Below are 19,396 nucleotides of genomic sequence, written 5' to 3' on the forward strand. Positions count from 1 at the left end.
TCTGTCCTCCATCTCCAGGAGCTGGGGTGAGACTGCCTGAAGTCACTCTCTGCCAACAGAAGGAAGAATAAAGAGCCAAAGGTGGATATCTGTCCCTCTTTCCACACTCCTAAGCTATGAGTAGCGTTGAGCTGAGGAGCTTATAAGATTGGGGTCCCCATGTGTTTGGAAAACTTCCATGCAGATGCACTCACACTGGAGGAGAAAGTCCCTAGCAAAATTCGGGAGGCTAGTGAGAAGTGTAATGGTGGGTGACCACAAACCTCTTGTCCAGCAGTCTTAATAGTAGACAAATACTGTTTTAAGGAGTCTTTGTGATATCAGCCATTGTTCTTTTGTAGAAGAGAGAATGACAGTGCTGTGAGCCCTGTATATGAATGTAACTGACTTGATGCTTGATATTTAAGGAAGTGGATTGTTTGGGTTTTGGGGGTTTGTTTAAAATCAACAGCGAAGACTTGTTATTTTCCTATGTTTCTTAGAAGTCAAAGATTCCTAAAAACTGTTTCACAGTAACAAAAAGGATGGAGATCTGGTTGATACTTCCTTAAACACATGATTTAAGAGGTTTGAGTAGATTAGGCTCCTGTTTTTTGATCTTAGACTGTCGATCTTTTGTGCATTTACTAGAGGCTCAGATAAAGAGTACAGAGTTTCCTAGTGTTTATCTGTGTTTCCTCCTAAATCTTTCCCTGAAAACCCACATCACATCTGTTCTGAGTTAGACGTTGTGCGTGAATCCACAGTCGCTGCATCACGTGGTATGTGTCAAATTCCAGGCCAAAATGAGTGCGTGTAGCTGCACTCAGAAATGGCTCCCAGCGGTGCCTGCTAACCTTGCAAACACTGCCTCTGAGGCCCACCACTTGTTCAGAATGCTGAAAGGGCTTCATCTGAGGATGGCAGAATTTTGTCATAAGAATAACTTTATGGTAGTTTATGGTCATGTGTTTTCGTTTCTCCTTCAGCATACTGCATTTAAATTAAACCGCAGATTTGCAACTGTTTGGAAGCATGATAGCGGTAGGTAGCATGCATATACTTGCTTGACAGCTGTTTTCTGGTGTTTGAATCCATAGTAATTCGCAGCTGCATTCCAAGGAGAAATGAGGTGGCTGGAGACAGGATTTTCCTGTATCTATAAAAACAGGACTTTGAATCTACTACTTCTTTTCTTTGCAAGCTTATGGTAAATTTCAGTTTTGTTTTTCAGATAACTGTGGGTGTAGTTCTCCCTCAGTAGTTGTTAGTGTTATGAGAATCCTAACATGACTGGAATTTGATTTTATTAGTTTTTAGTATAGGGGATATCTAAGAAGCATAGTATAATTTATTTGGTGTTCCTCACTAAGGCCCTTTAAAAGCTTTGTTACCAATTTCCTTTTGAATCCTGTCTACTTCCCTACATGAAATTCAGTCTACTGGTGACTTCTTAATTAAGAATTGAAAAATGGAAGCAGGCATGAGATTGAACACATCCAAGTGCTGGGTTCTGCACATTGGCCACAACAACCCCATGCAGAGCTACAGGCTGGGGTCAGAGTGGCTGGAGAACAGTCAGGTGGAAAGGGACCTGGGGGTGCTGGTTGATGGTAGGCTGAACATGAGCCTGCAGTGTGCCCAGGCAGCCAGGAGGGCCAATGGCATCCTGGCCTGCATCAGGAACACTGTGGCCAGCAGGAGCAGGGAGGTCATTCTGCCCCTGTACACTGCACTGGTTAGGCCACACCTCGAGTACTGTGTCCAGTTCTGGGCCCCTCAGTTTAGGAAGGAGGTTGACTTGCTGGAGCGTGTTCAGAAAAGGGCAACAAGGTTGGTGAGGGGCTTGGAGCACAAGCCCTATGAGGAGAGATTGAGGGAGCTGGGGTTGCTTAGTCTGGAGAGGAGGAGACTCAGGGGTGACCTTATTGCTCTCTACAATTACCTGAAGGGGGGTTGTAGTGAGGCGGAGGTTGGTCTCTTCTCCCAGGCAACCAGTACCAGAACAAGAGGACACAGTCTCAGGCTGCGTCAGGGGAGGTTTAGGCTGGAGGTTAGGAGGAAGTTTTACACAGAGTGAGTGATTGCCCACTGGAATGGGCTGCCTGAGGAGGTGGTGGGGTCGCCGTCACTGGGGGTGTTCAGGGCGAGGCTTGACAGGATGCTTGGTTGCATGGTTTAGTTGATTAGGTGGTGTTGGATGATAGGTTGGACACGATGATCTTGAAGGTCTCTTCCAACCTGGTCTATTCTATTCTATTCTATTCTATTCTATTCTATTCTATTCTATTCTATTCTATTCTATTCTATTCTATTCTATTCTATTCTATTCTATTCTATGACGTTAGATGTGATTAGGGAGGACATATGACCCCACCCATCCATCTCAACTGGAGTTCATGGAAAAGGAAGCGTTCAGCAGTTGAGTTGGCGCTCCCTCAGCTTATTCCTTGAAAAAGTCCTAGCCTTCCAAATGTGAAGGGTATGCTAATGAGCATAGCTGCTTCTGGGAATATCCTGTAGGGTGTTTTTATGGACATGCTTTTAGTAATCAATGTGTTCTGCTTCAAAACTGTCAAACCTCCAGCTTGTTGTTTTGGGTGGGGTTTTTTTGTTGTTTGTTTGTTTGTTTTTTGTTTATTTTGGTTTGTGTTTTCTACTCTGTGCTGAAGGGAAAAAAACAACTTTATAGCTAAGAAACAGGCCTGGGACTGATCCTAAACAGTCTCAGGCTCTGCAGCCGGGATGCTGTCTGGGCCAGACCAAACTACTGTGTCACCTATAAAACGCAGACAACATACTTTTTATTCTGCCGCATTATCTGATCTTTGCTGCGTGTGAATGCTGTCAATCACTGTGTGCACCTCGTACAATTCGAGACTCTTACTATCACAGTAGTTCTCTTCATAATAAAAGTCAGAATTCCTTTGTTCCCTCCTTGTTTATTGAGCGTTGGTCAATTCTGTGTCCCTGCCCATGGCAGGGGGATTGGAACTAGATGATCTTTAAGGTCCCTTCCAACCCAAACCATTCTATAACTCTATGAAATTCTCAGTGAATAAAACTATTGGCCACTTCTGGATTAAATGTACCACAGAAACAGTACCAGGTGATCAGCTGACCTTCTGTTGGTTAGATTTTATGATTGTGTAGTTTTCTGTCTTCCTGTTAAAAAATCCATGATCTAGTATTTTGTAAACCAACTATTAGCATTTTTCAGGACTAAATTATTTTTCAGATGAGTCTTTATGTTCTGCCTGATGGTGTAATTGAATTGGGGGAAAAGCATTCTCATTATGTAGGAGTTGTGTTTTCTGTGAATGGAACCCTCAAGTATGTTACTCTAGCCTTAGTTTAATATTTTTATGTATTTGACTTTTCAACTGTAAGCAAGGACTTGTTCTGGGAATAGCTTTTGGGGATCCTGGTCCCAGTCTTTTGCTCTCTGAAGCTCTGAGTCAATTTTGAGCTGTGGTGGGTTGAGGGGCTGATCCTCCCTTCCTCCCACCACGGGCAAAAAAAAAGAGACTCAGACAAACGGATTGCAAAAGTGGTGGAAAGTTTAAATGGAAAAGCAGTGACTATTTTACAGAGAACCACAGGCACAGTGGCAAAAGACATCCCAAAGCATACCCAAAAGCATTCCATCCCCACCTGAAGGTACACCCAAAAACCCCCAGGGCTCTTTCTCTGCCCCACACTGGTTAGGCCAGATCTGAGATTGCCCTTCCCCACCCGGCCTTGGGCCTAGCCGGTTTAAGAAGGACATTGAGACATTTGAGCGTGTCCAGAGAAGGGCAACAAGGCTGGGGAGAGGCCTTGAGCATAAGCCCTATGAGGAGAGGCTGAGGGAGCTGGGATTGTTTAGCCTGGAGAAGAGAAGGCTCAGGGGTGACCTCATTGCCCTCTACAACTACCTGAAAGGTGATTGTAAACAGGAGGGGGTTGGTCTCTTCTCCCAGGCAACCAGCACCAGAACAAGAGGACACAGTCTCAAGCTACGCCAGGGGAGGTTTAGACTCGAGGTGAGGAGGTTCTTCACTGAGCGAGTCATTCGTCATTGGAATGTGCTGCCCAGGGAGGTGGTGGAGTCACTGTCCCTGGAGGTGTTCAAGGGGAGATTGGACGTGGCACTTGGTGCCATGGTCTAGTTGTGAGGTCTGTTGGGACAGGTTGGACTTGATGATCCTTGGGGTCTCTTCCAACCTTAGTTATACTGTGATACTGTGAGATGGCTTCCCCCATTACCAGACAGTGGTGAGGGAAGAAAGAGAAATGCAGGACCCTGCAGGTGGCTTTTGTAGGGAGCAGGACATTATGGGATGAAATACGCTGCTTCCTGTGTACATCCACTGGGCTGGACCCTTCGGGACACCGGAGGTGTGTCTAATGTGACCACAGCAGGGGGGCACCCAGCCTGAACCACCACATGAGCAGACCATTTTCAAGGACTTCAGAAGAGAAAAATGAAAGCTACAAGAAAAAAATTACTCTCAGCTCAAAGAAGGCAGTTTTGTACTGGAAACACGTGTGAAGTATCACAGTATCACTAAGGTTGGAAGAGACCTCAAGGATCATCAAGTCCAACCTGTCACCACAAACCTCATGACTAGACCATGGCACCAAGTGCCATGTCCAATCTCCTCTTGAACACCTCCAGGGAAAAGTCTACTGTGAGTGTGGTTTATGGTAGAAATAACTGTCTGGGCTTGAAGTAGTGATGGCTTAAAATAGGGAGCTTCTGTCATGGTCTGTGAGACTGAGAAAATTGGCACTGAAAGTAAGTTTGCATTCAGGCTCACCTAAGTGTACTGGAGCATTCTATCTTTCCTAAGGGAGGTCAGTTTCACCTTTGTTTAAAATCAGCAGAAGTATTTCAATAAAAACATTATCTCACCTTCTTGGTATGTTGTTACAAAGGGATATTTTCTCTAGAGTTCCTAAATCTTTATTCCCATCTCTTAATTTCTTCAAAACTTGTGTTAGTGTTGATTTCTCTAGTAGGGCTAATATGCAGGATATCAGCAAAGATAACAACAGTGTTTTATACAGGTTCATAACATAAACTTTTTCTCCATAGACTTGTGGTTTAGCTACTGTGATAAAATGTGACCAGTGGAGAAGACAGCAGTGAAGAGTAAGGGACACTGTAGTAAAACTAAAGCCAGAAAACTCCCGTTTAACTGAATTTCTCAGCTGGTGGTGTGTTTAGTCCTTATGCATGGGTGTTAAGGGTGCTGTAGTGGTACTGACTCTTAAAGAGATGAGTCTAGAAGAGGCTTTATGCATTTGTGCAGATAAATCCTTCTCTTCTCCATGAAGAAAGACCTTGGCTTAGAAGGAAAATACAAACACTGGCATTTGTGTACATTGACATCACAGAGAAGGATTCTTGTCTTGCTGAAACAGACATGAAGAAGGAGGAGTCTGACAGCCAAATGCTTTATTTGTTTTATTATTACTTTCAAATGATGGAAAACACACCTGGCAGGGAGCCATCTTTATAAAGTGCCATATGCTTGAGTCCCTCTTCAAAATGCCAGTGAGCTGTTGCTGCTGTGTTTCTGCTATGTGGGCTTTTGTACAGCTTGGAGAGGTCTCTTGTTGTTTTCTGGACAACCAACCAGTATAATCTGCCCCATGTACTTGAAAGGCCTATGTTCCAGCCCTCTGACAGGAAAAACTGCTACTGAGTCAAAATACTCAAGGTGTAAGTAGGTGACAGAAGCTTGAGGAGTGAAAGCATGAAGTGTGCAGTCAAGGTAGTGCTGAAAGAATGTACTGGGAAAGGGATATACAAGGAAGAGAAGAGAATGACTATTGCAGTAGGAAACTGAATCTCACATAGGCTTCTTCGGGACAAGGAATTGGGCACTGACTTCAATGTTTAGTTATACCTGCTAAATGTAAGAGAACCAGGGAATGGACTGGAACTGAACTTTTACATGTCCTTGCTACTTAGTTGTTATGGCACTGCCTTCTCTGCTTTGAACTATTCTCACCAGCTTTTGTCCAGAAAATTCTGCTGTAGAGGAAGATCATCTTCGTAGGACAGGTGCAACTTGAGGCCAAGATTTGATCTTCACACTACATTGTTACACAAGATACCCTCCTAGAGCAGGAGGTTGCTGTAACCAGTCAGAAGAGACAGTGAATTCTTTGGCAAGAGTTCTGTTTGTGTGCAAAAAAATGAAAGGTTAAATTTGTAAGATCTTATGAAAGGGGTGGTGACAAACTTGTGTATGGGTTGATATAGATCTGAGTTGCATTAGAGCTCTGGAACTAGCAGCATGGGTTCTAGAGTGCTTTGGTGAAAGGGGTGGAGGAGAGGTGGTTATGAAGGTGAAATATTCAGTGTTGTCCAGGATGATTTGCAGAAAATAATGAGCAGTGCTGGCATGTCAGAATGGGTCAGTAATAAATGCAAGATACATTTTGCTATATGTGCACTCTGACAGTGCTGCTGGATTTTTGCTACTGTGACAGTACTCGTGTGTTGAAGTATAATAGAGTTAATAAAAGGAATGCAGTTTGCATTCATGATTGCCTTTATTTTCTTAGCTTATCTGAGCATAACATCTTGGCCGATGTCATAGTAAAGTTAATGTAACAGTACAAGAGTTGACGACTGAGGAGTAGTAGATGTTAGGACTACTGGCAACATGGGACAAACATTTCTTTTTTCAGTTGCCCACTGTACTTTTACTGATACTTGCCTCACAGTTTATATGATTCAATAATTTCAATTTTTCTAGTGTTTAAGATCTGTAAAGTACTAATTTGTAACACACTGCTGTGATATCCTTTAAATTACTGTGTTGCAGATCTTTGCTTAATATTTAAAATGTTTAATATCAATAAAGCTCTGCCACAGTATTGTGTCAGACCATGGACCCTCCATATCCCTTAACTGGTAAAACATACAGGGATATGATAATGGTGGAAATCATGCACTGGAATTTAGTGAAATGGCTACAAATCTGGATTCTCCAGCAGGTAAGTACCTTCACTATACAGCCATTAATCTGTGAACTCCTGAAATTACTTGCATTAGCTGACTTGCTTTGTTTTAGGCGGCAGCGGTATGATTGGCTATGCATAAAACTAATTTTTCTTGTGGTGTTTTTGGTGTGTTTCAGGGGAAGGTCCACCTCGAGCTGAGGCTGAGTGAAGTCATAACAGACACTGGTGTCGTCTGCCATAAGCTTGCAACACGGTAGGATTTGAAATGTAACTACAGAGTCATGAGATGTGCTTGTTACGGGTGGTGTGCAGAACTGCATTTAAAAACAGTTGGAAGAAGCAAAACACTGATTGGGCATCAAATGTTCTTAATCAGTGATACCTTTATGAATTGATAGGATGTGAGATTTTCACCACATAACCTACTTATTTTTCTTCCTGATAGTCTTCAGTGTTAATAAAGTACTTACCCAATTTAGTCATGGCATAAATTATAAAGACGACATCAAAGGATAACATTAATGCCCTTCTGATTTGCATTAAGGATCTTACCTGCTGTGGTGGTTTGAGCCTTAACTGGAGTTTAATCTACCAAAAAATAATCTGGAGTTGTTTTGGAAGTAGGAGAAGTAAATTCTTTAACAAAATATATAAATATATAGCAATACCAGGGAAGATTTGCAAGGGTAAGGAATAAGGATGCATAGGAAAATATACAAAACCAATTTGGATGGCCTTGTATCTCCCTCCATGTATGTGGATTTCAGTCCTTTAGAGAAGCATGGATGTGGCAGGGAGAAGATCAGGCCTGACCACGTGGCAGAACCAACAGGCCAGCAGCAGCGGTGGGCTCTTTCCAACAGGCGAGGCAGGAGCAAAGAAAAAAGATGGTTGCCCTGCCCTCCCTTTCACAGTCCTGCTGGACAGGAAGGGGGAGTGGAACAGACCAACTTGGACCCCGGGGGACCCCTCCTCCCAGGAGGGAGAAACCACGTCCACCTGGATCAGGTTTTTCTTTGTTGTCCCTTGGGGGAAGCAGAGCTCTTGCAACCCTCCCCCCACAGGATGGGTGTAACCCAGCACACCAGCTGAGCAAATTTGAGTGGTGACAGTGCTAGAGCTGACTTAACAAACCAAAATCTGCAAGCAATTATTAAAGCAGTCTCAGAATCACCCATGCAATCTCACTTAAGTGAATTAAAACTGGAAGCCACAGAACTCAGATGGGAGTCAAGATTTCATCTTCCTTTGAGGATTCTGGAAGGCCATTGCTGTCTGACTTTACCAAAGCCTTTTGGGTGGCCACTTCAGGACTAGAGGCAGAGCTGGTTGGTTTCTGTCAGGAGTCTATATTATCTGTCTGGAGAATAGCTGTCAAAATTGAAGTGTTGGCACACTTATAGCTATTTGGCAATTGAGTCAATAGAAAAAATAGTCTGTTAAGGTTAAGTTCTGACCAGCCCTTCTTTTGGTATGTGATGTAATTTTGTTACTGCCTGTGCTAAGATTTTGTTAAGCTGTCATGATAGTCTTTGTCTGTTAACAAATGCAGGTGAGCCATGTGGTTGACTTCCATCCTTCTAGGCAGATGTTGATATGAGGATGTGCTGGGTTATGTGGTCTTACATGCCTGTGCATATACGCTGTAGCCATCCAGGTTCTGCCAAAGCTCTGTGAGTGGGTACATTTGAGATCTTCCTTTCCACAGTTTTGCTGTGGTGAGCAGGGTGAATAACGGGATGCTCTGGTACAAGTTACTGTGAAGGCTGTGACCTCTGAACTTATTAACCAGGCCTTGGGAACACAGCTGTACTCTTTGGGAACAAAAGTTGCAATGTCAGTATAGCTGTGCACTATTTGGAGCATCCAGCCCTCCTTTAACTACTACCTGAGGACTCTTGTTCTGTAATTTTCTATTGTGCAATTTGAGTAAGACCAAGTGGGGATGATCACATGCAGTCTGAGAAACCCAGATTCAAACCTGCATCTGCCAAGTCCTAGACTGGCATCTTTTCTTTATGTGTTATTCTCATTGCTGTAGGTTCTAGGGCATTGCAGGAGGTGGGGGGGGGGGGGAGGGGAAGACAGTTTCTTCTCTTTCAACCTTATTGTATCTTAGCCCTATGAGGGATATACGTGTGTGGGACACACTGGACAACGGGTTTATTAAGCTTGAATTGCCAGAGCAGACCTGGAGGGTACTGTGCTAAGAGAAGGAAAAGAAGCACAATTGTGCTGTGTAGCAGATTTGTGTATTTTTTTTCACTTTGGGCTTTCTGTAAGTGTGTAGTGCACTTCTTAGTGGTGTGATGCAGACACAAAGACCTCTGTCTTTTGAACCCTAATTGTGGGTCAAGACTGATGTGTGAGACTCTTCAAGCAAGGCATTAACTGGAACATCCTTCTACTCTAAGCGTGGCTTGTTTTGAATGGTTAGGTGCTGCACTGAAGGACTTTCAGAAGAGTTTGCCTTGCTTTGTTTTATTCTGAGGGATTATGCTGTACTATGGCCACCTTTCTTTTAGAGGTTTTTGTCTTCAGTTAAATAAGACCTGGTAATCTTGTAGTAGCAATGGATTTTTCAGTGAAATTCCTGAAATGCTAGCAATAGGTGTCTGAAACAGTCCTCCTTAACATGTGACAATGCAGTTTCTTGCTTCATGAAAAGCAATAAGGCAACTTAAACAGTATAGCAGCAAGCAGTGTGCTTTTCTACCTTTCTATTCATTTGATTAGACAGGGTTTTAATCTTTATTCAGATCTTTGCCTCTATGGCCTTGATTTGAAGGCTGTTTCATTCACTTTCTACCCTACAGAGAAAATACTTAGGCTGGCTTGTGAAGCATTCTGTATCTGTGATTTCCGAGGTATTGTTCAGTAAATACAATGTACTAGTTGAAGTGCATAGAAAAATCCTGAGGCTTTAACCACTGAATCACAATGTTCAGAGTCTGTCTGGGTTTAAAACCAGCTCTTGTGTCCTTAGAAAATGAAAATTTAACTCAAAAATCAAAACCCCAGCAAGCTTTTGTCTGCTGGCACCATCTTTTCCCATTATTGTGTTCTGTTCTGCTGCTGACCGGGGCACTCTGTTTGGCCCTGGCTAGTTTCCGCATCTATTTGAGTGGTAACAAGAGCAGAGCTTAGCAGTTTAGAAAAGGGAATGGGGGAAATGAAAATATTTCCACAATATGCAGTTCCTGTGGTTCTCATTTTCATGACAATGTATTAGGAAGAAAGAAAAAGAGAATGACAAAGAAAGGAATAACTGTGGTGGAGGGGGAAAATAAAGGCCTTCAGCATTTAGTCATGGAGTCCAGTGTTTTCTTGCAACACTATTTACTAAAGGAAAGCATACAGCAAACTGCAGCTCTTAATGTTTTTCTGCATGATCTGAAGTCTCATTCAGGTTTGTTCATAGATAGTTTTGTTAGAATAGAATTAACCAGGCTGGAAAAGACCTTCAAGATCATCGAGTCCAATCTATCATTCAACATTATCTAATCAACTAAACCATGGCACCAAGTGCCTCATCCAGTCTCTTCCTAAACACCTCCAGTGATGGTGACTCCACCACTTCCCTGGGCAGCACATTCCAATGGCCAATCACTCTTTCTGTGAAGAACTTCTTCCTAACATCCAGCCTAAACCTCCTCTGGTGCAGCTTGAGACTGTGTCCTCTTGTTCTGGTGCTGGTTGCCTGGGAGAAGAGATCAATCCCCACCTGGCTACAACCTCCCTTAAGGTAGTTGTAGACAGCAATAAGGTCACCCCTGAGTCTCCTGTTCTCCAGGCTAAACAACCCCAGCTCCCTCAGCCTGTCCTCACAGGGCTTGTGCTCCAAACCCCTCCCCAGCTTTGTTGCCCTTCTCTGGACACGTTCCAGCAACTCAACATCTTTCCTAAACTGAGGGGCCCAGAACTGGACACAGGACTCAAGGTGTGGCCTAACCAGTGTTGAGTACAAGGGCACAATGACTTCCCTGCTCCTGCTGGCCACAGTGTTCCTCATACAGGCCAGGATGCCACTGGCCCTCTTGGCCATCTGGGCACACTGCTGACTCATATTCAGCCTACTATCAACCAGTACCCATCTGGTCCATGGACTTGTGGGGACCCAAGTGGCTAAGGAGGTCTCTAACTACTTCCTCCTGGACTACAGGGGAACTATACTGCTCCCTGAATCCATCTACCAGCTCAGGAGGCCAGTTGTCAGGAAGACAACCTATCCTGCTATTAAAATTTGAGTACCTTTGCCTTTTCCTCATGTTTAGTTACTGTATTCCCCTCCATGTCCACCAAGGAGTGGAGGTTGTCCTTGCTCCTCCTTTTGCCATTAATGTATTTGTAAAAGGATTTTTTGCTGTCCTTCACAGCAGAGGCCAGTCTAAGCTCTAAATGGGCTTTTGCCTCTCCAATTTTCTTCCTGCATGACCTAGCAACATCCTTAAACATTTCCTGGGTTACCTCACCTTCCTTCCAAAGATGATACACCCTCTTTTTTCCCCCTTAATTCACCCAGTTCATTGCTCAACCAGGCTGGCTGTCTGATGTTTTGGGATGTGAAAAAGAGCACAGTAATGCGGCAATGCTCAAATAAATGTCTGTGTAGCCCAAATTTCATGGAATCACAGAACTGTAGGGGCTGGAAGTGACCTCTGAACATGGAGTCCGGTTGTCTAGAATTTGCTCATGGAAAGAGCAGCAAAGGTAGGGGAGACACAATCTTAGTTATAGGAAGTTCATGAATGAAAAGCATAAACTGAGTATAGTATGGGAGTCCAGTCTCCAAATAAGATTTGTGAAGGTAACTGGTTTTCTTGAGCAAGTAAGATAAGGCCATAAAATCATGAGCAAGTGCCTAGAATCACTTTATCTTAAAGCCAAACTGTTCTAATAAATCTTAATGCTTGTCTTGTGAGCGTCTTTGTAATTTCCCCCCCCCCAAAAGTTCTAACCAAATATTCTACGTTGTTGGGGTTTTGTGTGTGTTATTTGGTTTGTGGTTGTGATTTGTTTGTGGTGTGTGGGGTTTTTTTGGGGGTGTTTCTTCTTTCTTACTTTCTTTTGGTGTGTTTTGCTTGTTTGTTTTTGATGTATCTCTTGGCTGCAAAAATAAGCACTACCCCACAAATGGCCTCATAGGTATAACTGGTTTAACAATTTAGGTTTGCAAGGAGAATAGAATAGAATAAACCAGGATCATCGCCCTGAACACCCCCAGCGACGGCGACCTCACCACCTCCTCGGGCAGCCCATTCCAGTGGGCAATCACTCTCTCTGTGCAACCAGTACCTCTTGTTCTGGTACTGGTTGCCTGGGAGAAGAGACCAACCTCCGCCTCACTACAACCCCCCTTCAGGTAGTTGTAGAGAGCAATAAGGTCACCCCTAAGTCTCCTGTTCTCCAGGCTAAGCAACCTCAGCTCCCTCAATCTCTCCTCATAGGGCTTGTGCTCCAAGCCCCTCACCAACCTTGTTGCCCTTTTCTGGACACGCTCCAGCAAGTCAACCTCCTTCCTAAACTGAGGGGCACAGAACTGGACACAGTACTCGAGGTGTGGCCTAACCAGTGCAGTGTACAGGGGCACAATGACCTCCCTGCTCCTGCTGGCCACACTGCTCTTGATGCAGGCCAGGATGCCATTGGCCCTCTTGGCTGCCTGGGCACACTGCAGGCTCATGTTCAGCCTACCATCAACCAGCACCCCCAGGTCCCTCTCTGCCTGGCTGCTCTCCAGCCACTCTGACCCCAGCCTGTAGCTCTGCATGGGGTTGTTGTGGCCAATGTGCAGAACCCAGCGCTTGGATGTGTTAAATCTCATGCCGTTGGACTCTGCCCATCTGTCCAGCCTGTCAAGGTCCCTCTGCAGAGCCTCTCTACCCTCCAGCAGATCAACTCCTGCCTCCAGCTTGGTGTAAAACAAAAGCTGCTTGTAGTGGGGAGCTGTTTCAAAACATTTAACAGACACTATTTTATTTTTTTGAAGCCCTAGAATAGTGCTTGTTTTCAGAGGCACGTATGCAGGCTGAATGATGTCTAGGCCTAATTAGGAAACTTCTTTACCTATCTAGAAAATAGAGATCAGTTTTCTTACATGCTCGCCCTTAGGGCTTCACCAGTGTGCCCTATGAGTCTATGCACATTGGTGCCATCCACCTCTGCATTCCAGAAAGCCTTGAAAGGAGCTGGGGCCCTGCTGAGCCAGCCTGTAGTCCAGTGAAGTGCACTGTTAACAGTCAGCTGGATGGGTGGGTGGGAAAATTAATCTGAATGGAAGGGCAAGTTAAAATTGTGAAGTGCTGAATGCTTGAACATTAAGTAGTGGATTATTTTAAAATGCAAAAGGCATGTGAGCTCCCTGAGCCTCTGTAGAGGAAGCAAAATATCAGTTTAAAAACTGTTATTTTTCTAAAGAAAAGCTGTTAGGTATTCAAGACTTCCATTTAGCTCTAAACCACTATGAGCCCTTCAGAGGCCTTAGCCTCTGCCAGCTGCTACATCTGTGTCCTCAACTGAATCTATGCAAAAGAGATTATAAGGAGAAGCATTAATGGACTTAGAAGTTACATTGACAGTACAGATGCAAGCACCACACTCAGACTTCTTCTGTCCCCTCACAGCTGCTGTCATGCTCTGTAAGAACCACAGCTTTCAGTTTTGTACATTCCTTCCGGGAACACTTTGCTACTTGTGGGCTTCCTTTGTGGAGCTGCTGTGAAACTTGATAGTTCTAGTGACTGGCTTGGACACAGTTGTCAACCAGGTCTTTGTAAGTGTCCCATGTCCTCAAGAGATCCAGGCTCTTGATGTCTTGCATGTTCATGTCATACAGAAGAGAGTAGACCTAAAACTTGCTAAGCACAGACCTTTGTGCAGGTGTTTGTCCTATGAAAGACAGCATGCACGGACTTTGCAGCTTGGTATCTTTGTGTAACTGCATTTGTACTAACTCCTGTTGTGCCATGTCTTCAATAATGGGAAAAAGAACATTGTAATCAGTAGTTTCTGGCTTGTTCCCTCTTTGTCCTTCACTCATAAATAACCTCATATTGTCTTCCTCTATGCTCCCAACAGCCACAGCTTCCCGGCCCTCTGCACAATCAGTTGCTGCTTGTGAATACCAACATCTGGCTTCACCTTCCAAAGGCTGTAAAGTGAAGGCCATCTCTTGTTTGTCGAGTGGTTTGTCACCTGCCAGAAATCCTTCCATAACTTTATGAATATTTTAAGTTTCTAAGGCCATGGAAAGAAGTGATCAAGACTTTCCCATGCTTACTGCTGCTTATGTTCATACCCATCCCTTTGTGCTGACACATGGCTCCTGGCAGCTGCTTGAGCAATGACGTGTTTCAGTTTGATTTTTTTCTCCTCAAATTTTTGAAGGTGAATCAGGCCTTAATACTGTGCATCCTAGAAACTGCACTATTCTTTTCCTGTAATACAGAGAAAAGAAAATTAGCAGCATGGACCAGGGAAGGATTCTCTTTTCTTCAGCCATGCCAGGTTGGAGTGTTGGAACCAAGTCATGAACAGAGGTTGTGCCCATATTCCATGAATACATCTGAAAAACAATGGCACGTGCTTCTCCCTTTTTCACCCCTGAGTTACCACGTGCCATATGCAGATAATTCCTGATTCACAACAGAAGTATTCAGAAGGGATCTCTATACCTTTTGTAAACCTTTCCCTGCCATCATTTAGAGTAGATTCCATGTAGTGCGTTTGTGTTTAGCGCAGAAAGGTGGTTCCCCAGTGGCTTTAAGGCCTACGGGCTGGTCCAGGCAACTTCCTGTTAACTCACAGAGCAACGTAAGTTGGGATCAGCAGATATGTGTATTCATGTTTATTAACTAAAGAGCAGGACTCCTGCAGAGATCTTTGTAGAAATCTGTAGGCTTCACTGAGGTTAAGCTACCAGAGGCAACATTTAGAAGCAGTGTTCTGTATTTAGTAAGATGACATCTGACTTCTAGCATGCCTGAAGGAACAGGCCACTGAACTCCTCTTGAAAGTCAGCAGGAGCTGGAAGCCTGGATCCCTAATCTTCCTTTGAGAATTCCAGCATGTGTATGTAATTATTCATATTTAAATGTCTGTATTTATTCAGTGTCCCCAGCTGCTCCTTTAAGTGTTGTCTTATGTCTTGTCTCTTAGGTTTAATAAAGCTTGGAAACATCTGCTTGGAGAGCTCCCCCCATCTTTCCCCTTCTCTTATTCCTCCTCTCCTTCCCCCCAGTAAATCTATATAGCTAAACAACAACATATGTGATTTAGTAGCCAATTCTATATGTAGTAACACAGTTTTCCAGTAAGAGATTTGTGAATCTACAAATACATTGTTAATGTGGAAATTTTAGAATAGAATAGAATTAACCAGGTTGGAAAAGACCTTTGAGATCATCAAGTCCAACCTATCACCCAACACCATCTAATCAACTAAACCATGGCACCAAGCACCCCATCCAGTCTCTTCCTAAACACCTCCAGTGATGGTGACTCTACCACCTCCCTGGGCAGCACATTCCAATGGCCAATCACTCTTTCTGTGAAGAACTTCTTCCTAATATCCAGCCTAAACCTCCCCTGGTGCAGCTTGAGACTGTGTCCTCTTGTTCTGGTGCTGGTTGCCTGAGAGAAGAGACCAACCCCCACCTGGCTACCACCTCCCTTCAGGTAGTTGTAGGCAGAAATAAGGTCTCCCCTGAGCCTCCTCTTCTCCAGGCCAAGCAACCCCAGCTCCCTCAGCTTCTCCTCATAGGGCTTGTGTTCCAAACCGCTCCCCAGCTTTGGTGCTCTTACTTGATAAAGAAAGCATTTCTAGCTCTGATGTGGAGGACCTGGCTGCTCTACATTAATTTATTAATTAAATGCTGTGCAGCTCTTTTGAGAGATTAGCAACATGTATTCTGACCATGTGGAACGAAGTTAAATGGGCTATTTGCAAGAGCAAGCAGCAAAGGAAACAATAAGTTGATATGACATCCCTAAGATAAACACTTCAGGAGTTATTAAGAGAATGGTGACTCAGCTGTGGGCATTTAAGGGCCCTTGTAGATGTAAGGCCTTTAGAATGTTCTTAAGAGCCATTTTTGAAAAGGCCTTCTGAGGAAGAGAAAGGTAATAAAGAAGGTGTCATTTGCCAGGTGTGGTTAAGGCAGAAGGTCTCTCCAGGAAGGTTGGAATACTGCGACTCTGATGGTTTCCCATCCTTTTCTGCCCTGTGAATATAGAGCACAGAGCATGCAGTGCACAGCATCTGGCCTTTCTTTGAGATTGCTCACATGATAGTATTTGAATTTTGTGTCCATGAGCTTTGATGGGAAGTGGCAGGGGCAGCACCTTGTTCACAGCACCATTGCCCTAAATCAGTCTAAATTTATATAACAGTTTAAAATTCTCTTATACAATGTGATGTTTCTAAGGTTAAGGTAAATGATGCTCCATTTTGAAAATGTTAAGAGGGTTAGCCTCTGTTCTGCTGGTCACAGCTCCTGAAGGACAAAGCCACATATATCAAGTCTACTTGGAGGGGCTGAGATAATGGCCATTCCTGCTTGTGGATCAGCAACCTGCATCCTAATCTACGAGTAAGAAGGAAACATGATTCCGTCTGGTCTGGTGAAGGTTTGCTGTTGTCACCTATGATTGCATTTGGAGTCACCTTGACAAAATACAGGAGTGCAGCTAGTCCTTCAATCACAGAATCTATTTAAATGCTTTTATATAAAAACATACAGGCATCATCTTTGATCCAGCTGAGAATTTTCTTTTACTAACTAGCTTGTTTCCTGCTTTTCCTGTCTACACTGGAGCTAGTTTACTTTCCTGTGGATAACTATCTTCATCAGATCCCAGGAACAGGTAATGGAACTGTGTGAAGGGTATGATTAAAGAGAACTTGGAAATGCATGTGTAGCAGTTTGGGCTGGGTGCCCTCTGCTGTGTTCGTATGAGGGATGCTTCCTGTGTCCTGAAGGAGTCCAGCCCAGTGGGTGGACACAGGAAGCTAGGTATTTCATCCCATAATACCCTGCTCCCCTATAAGATCTCAGTGGGGGTCCTAGCACTTCCTCTTTTCTTCCCTCGACCCCACCTGGTAACTTAGGGGGAGATGTATCCTGGCCTTTTGGGCCTGGTTAGGCCCAAGGCCGGAGGGCTGGGCAGTCTCAGATCAGGCCAGCTGAGACTAGCCTAGCAGCGGAGGGGGGGAAGAAAGAGCCCTGGGGGTTATGGGTGTACCCTCAGGTGGGGATGGGATATTTCTGGGTCTATTTTGGGATCTCTTTTGTCACTGCTTCTGGCTCTCTGTAAACATTCACCACTTTCCATTTAAACTTTCCACCACTTTTGCAATCCATTTGTTTGAGTTTCATTTTTGCCCGTGGTGGGGAGGGGGTCTGCCTCAACCCATCACAGCATGACTGTGTTGTAACTATGACGCCAAAGACCAAATTTTGTTGGCTTTTTATCATGGCTTCGTCTCTGATGCTGGTAAGAATAAAAAGCGGGAGTGCCAGAAGGATAGCTAGCAGAGTTTTAGATAATGCTTTTCTGTGCTGTGTTGTGATGGGGTTTTTTGTGGGTATTGTTGTTGTTTGGTTGTTTTTTTACTAAGTTCAATTTTAATGCAGTTAATACATGGGGCCCGTTAGCTTGATGCAGTTTCTTTAATCTCAGTGTAGTCTATTTTTCTTTCATAGAGGATGGTAGCCTTGGGTGGACTCTAGTTACTTGTCAGTGTTGTAGGGGAAGGTTTGTTCCTCATGAGACATGCATGACCTGCCATGCTGGTTTCCTTTTCTGATTTAGACATGGTGCATTCAAGAGGAACCAGGAGGTGCTCCCTTATAAAGGCAGTGTGCTGCTGATGGTATTTTGTTACTGTGCGAGGCAGCAGTGCTCAGTCTCAAGCTCTTTATGGTATGTTGGTCGATGCAAGGCTGCACCTCTTACTGAGTCTGGAAGTAGCCTGAGGGTAGAGCTGACAATAGGTGCTCTTCCTGTGATACTATAGCTTTCAGCCCTCTGACTACATTCAAAATACATCCCTGAGCCACTCTGTCTCTTGAGTTTGCTACTTACAGGCTGAGAACATATGTTTATGATCAAGAAGTTTCTACTCCATTGCAGAGACGTCATTTAACTCACTTCAGGGTCAAGTGAAGCTTATTTTCCTGCTTGAAATATGAACTGCATCAGTTAAGCAAGAAAATAAATAAACTGCAACCAGGCCAGTTTAATGTATGCATCAATCATGTCACCTCGCAGTAGTCTGAAAACTTTCAACTTGTGGTTGCTTCTGGTAGGGAACATTAATGAGAGCATAAAGAGGCTTCAAGGCTTTGTTTTCAATAAACTCATGCATCTATTAAAATGTGTCATGATCTTCTCTCTGGGGAGCATACTCTGCAACAAGCTGTGCCTTTTCCTGCAGGATTGCATTTTGGTCATGCTTTTAATCTTGTATGTGTTTCACAACTGGTGGGGAGAAATTGCTCAAAGATTAACTCACATAGTATCTCGTATTTTTATCATGTAGTGCTGCAATGCTGTGGGTTTTGGGGAGTAGGGTGGGAAAGTGAGAAAGCAGGGGTGTATCTCTGTCCAAGGCTTTAGCAGAAAACATATGTTGGTGGGTTTTTTTAAACTCCTAGTTCAGGTAGCTTTGAGATTGCACTGCCTGCCATTTAAGTGGTTCTTTCTTCCTTCCTTCTCTATCCCCACCAAAACTTGTCCTGCTTTGTAGCCTAAATCAGGTTTAAATTGTTCAGTCTCCATCAAACCTCCCAATATATATAAATACTGTTTCTTCCTGCTGTCAGGTTTCCCACCAAATGAAATATCAGTTTCACTCTTCATTCGTTTTGTATTCAACATTTCTTCCCTGTTCATGAAAGTCTGTTTGCTCAATTAATAAACAGGTACCATCTTATCTCTAACACTAATTAAGAGCAGCTTCTTTGATTATACCCTTTGGAAGTTGTCAGCCTCCAGCAGAACATGTTTTGAAGTGCTTACCATGTTGAAACTGAATTGACATCGCATGAGTCTCTGGAATATGTATAAACCTGAATTTGGAATTCAGGACTGGAATGTAACTCTTCTAAATCAGTCTGCTTTAACAGTAAGTGCCACTGTTTAAATAACATGAGGGTATTTCCTCTTTTACATGAAGTAAATATGGGATTATAAATGGAGACAAATTATTCAAACAGAAATCCTTTTGATGAATTATTTTTAATTTTGAAATGTGCTCCAAGTCACTGTGTTAAGGTGGTTTGGGGCATTAGAGAGCATTCCTGTACTACCTGTATGTGTAAAAGATGTATGGATAGCCCTCTTCGCAAGGGGAAAGATGAGGAACGAGAGGTGGTGGTATGGCCCAGTGTGTCTGTGCTTTGATTGTATTGAGGTTAATGATGGTGAGGATAGAAACCTGAAGATCACTAGC

At 43.7% G+C, this 19,396-nt stretch overlaps 1 protein-coding gene across 6 annotated transcripts in view; it reads left to right on the forward strand.

Annotated features, from left to right (window-relative positions):
* The window catches only part of RASA3 (RAS p21 protein activator 3), a 148,823-nt gene that overhangs the window by 73,446 nt on the left and 55,981 nt on the right, over nt 1-19,396 (forward strand). For 4 of the 6 annotated variants that reach the window (XM_054162875.1, XM_054162877.1, XM_054162876.1 and 1 more), the window contains exon 5: nt 7,119-7,195. The exons of the other annotated variants lie outside the window; for them this stretch is intronic. In XM_054162875.1, the coding sequence (XP_054018850.1) occupies nt 7,119-7,195 (77 nt within the window). The remainder of the gene's footprint in view (nt 1-7,118; nt 7,196-19,396) is intronic. 6 annotated transcript variants of the gene reach the window in all.

The sequence above is a fragment of the Dryobates pubescens genome, chromosome 7 (genome assembly GCF_014839835.1).
Source record: "Dryobates pubescens isolate bDryPub1 chromosome 7, bDryPub1.pri, whole genome shotgun sequence".
NCBI lineage: Eukaryota > Metazoa > Chordata > Aves > Piciformes > Picidae > Dryobates > Dryobates pubescens.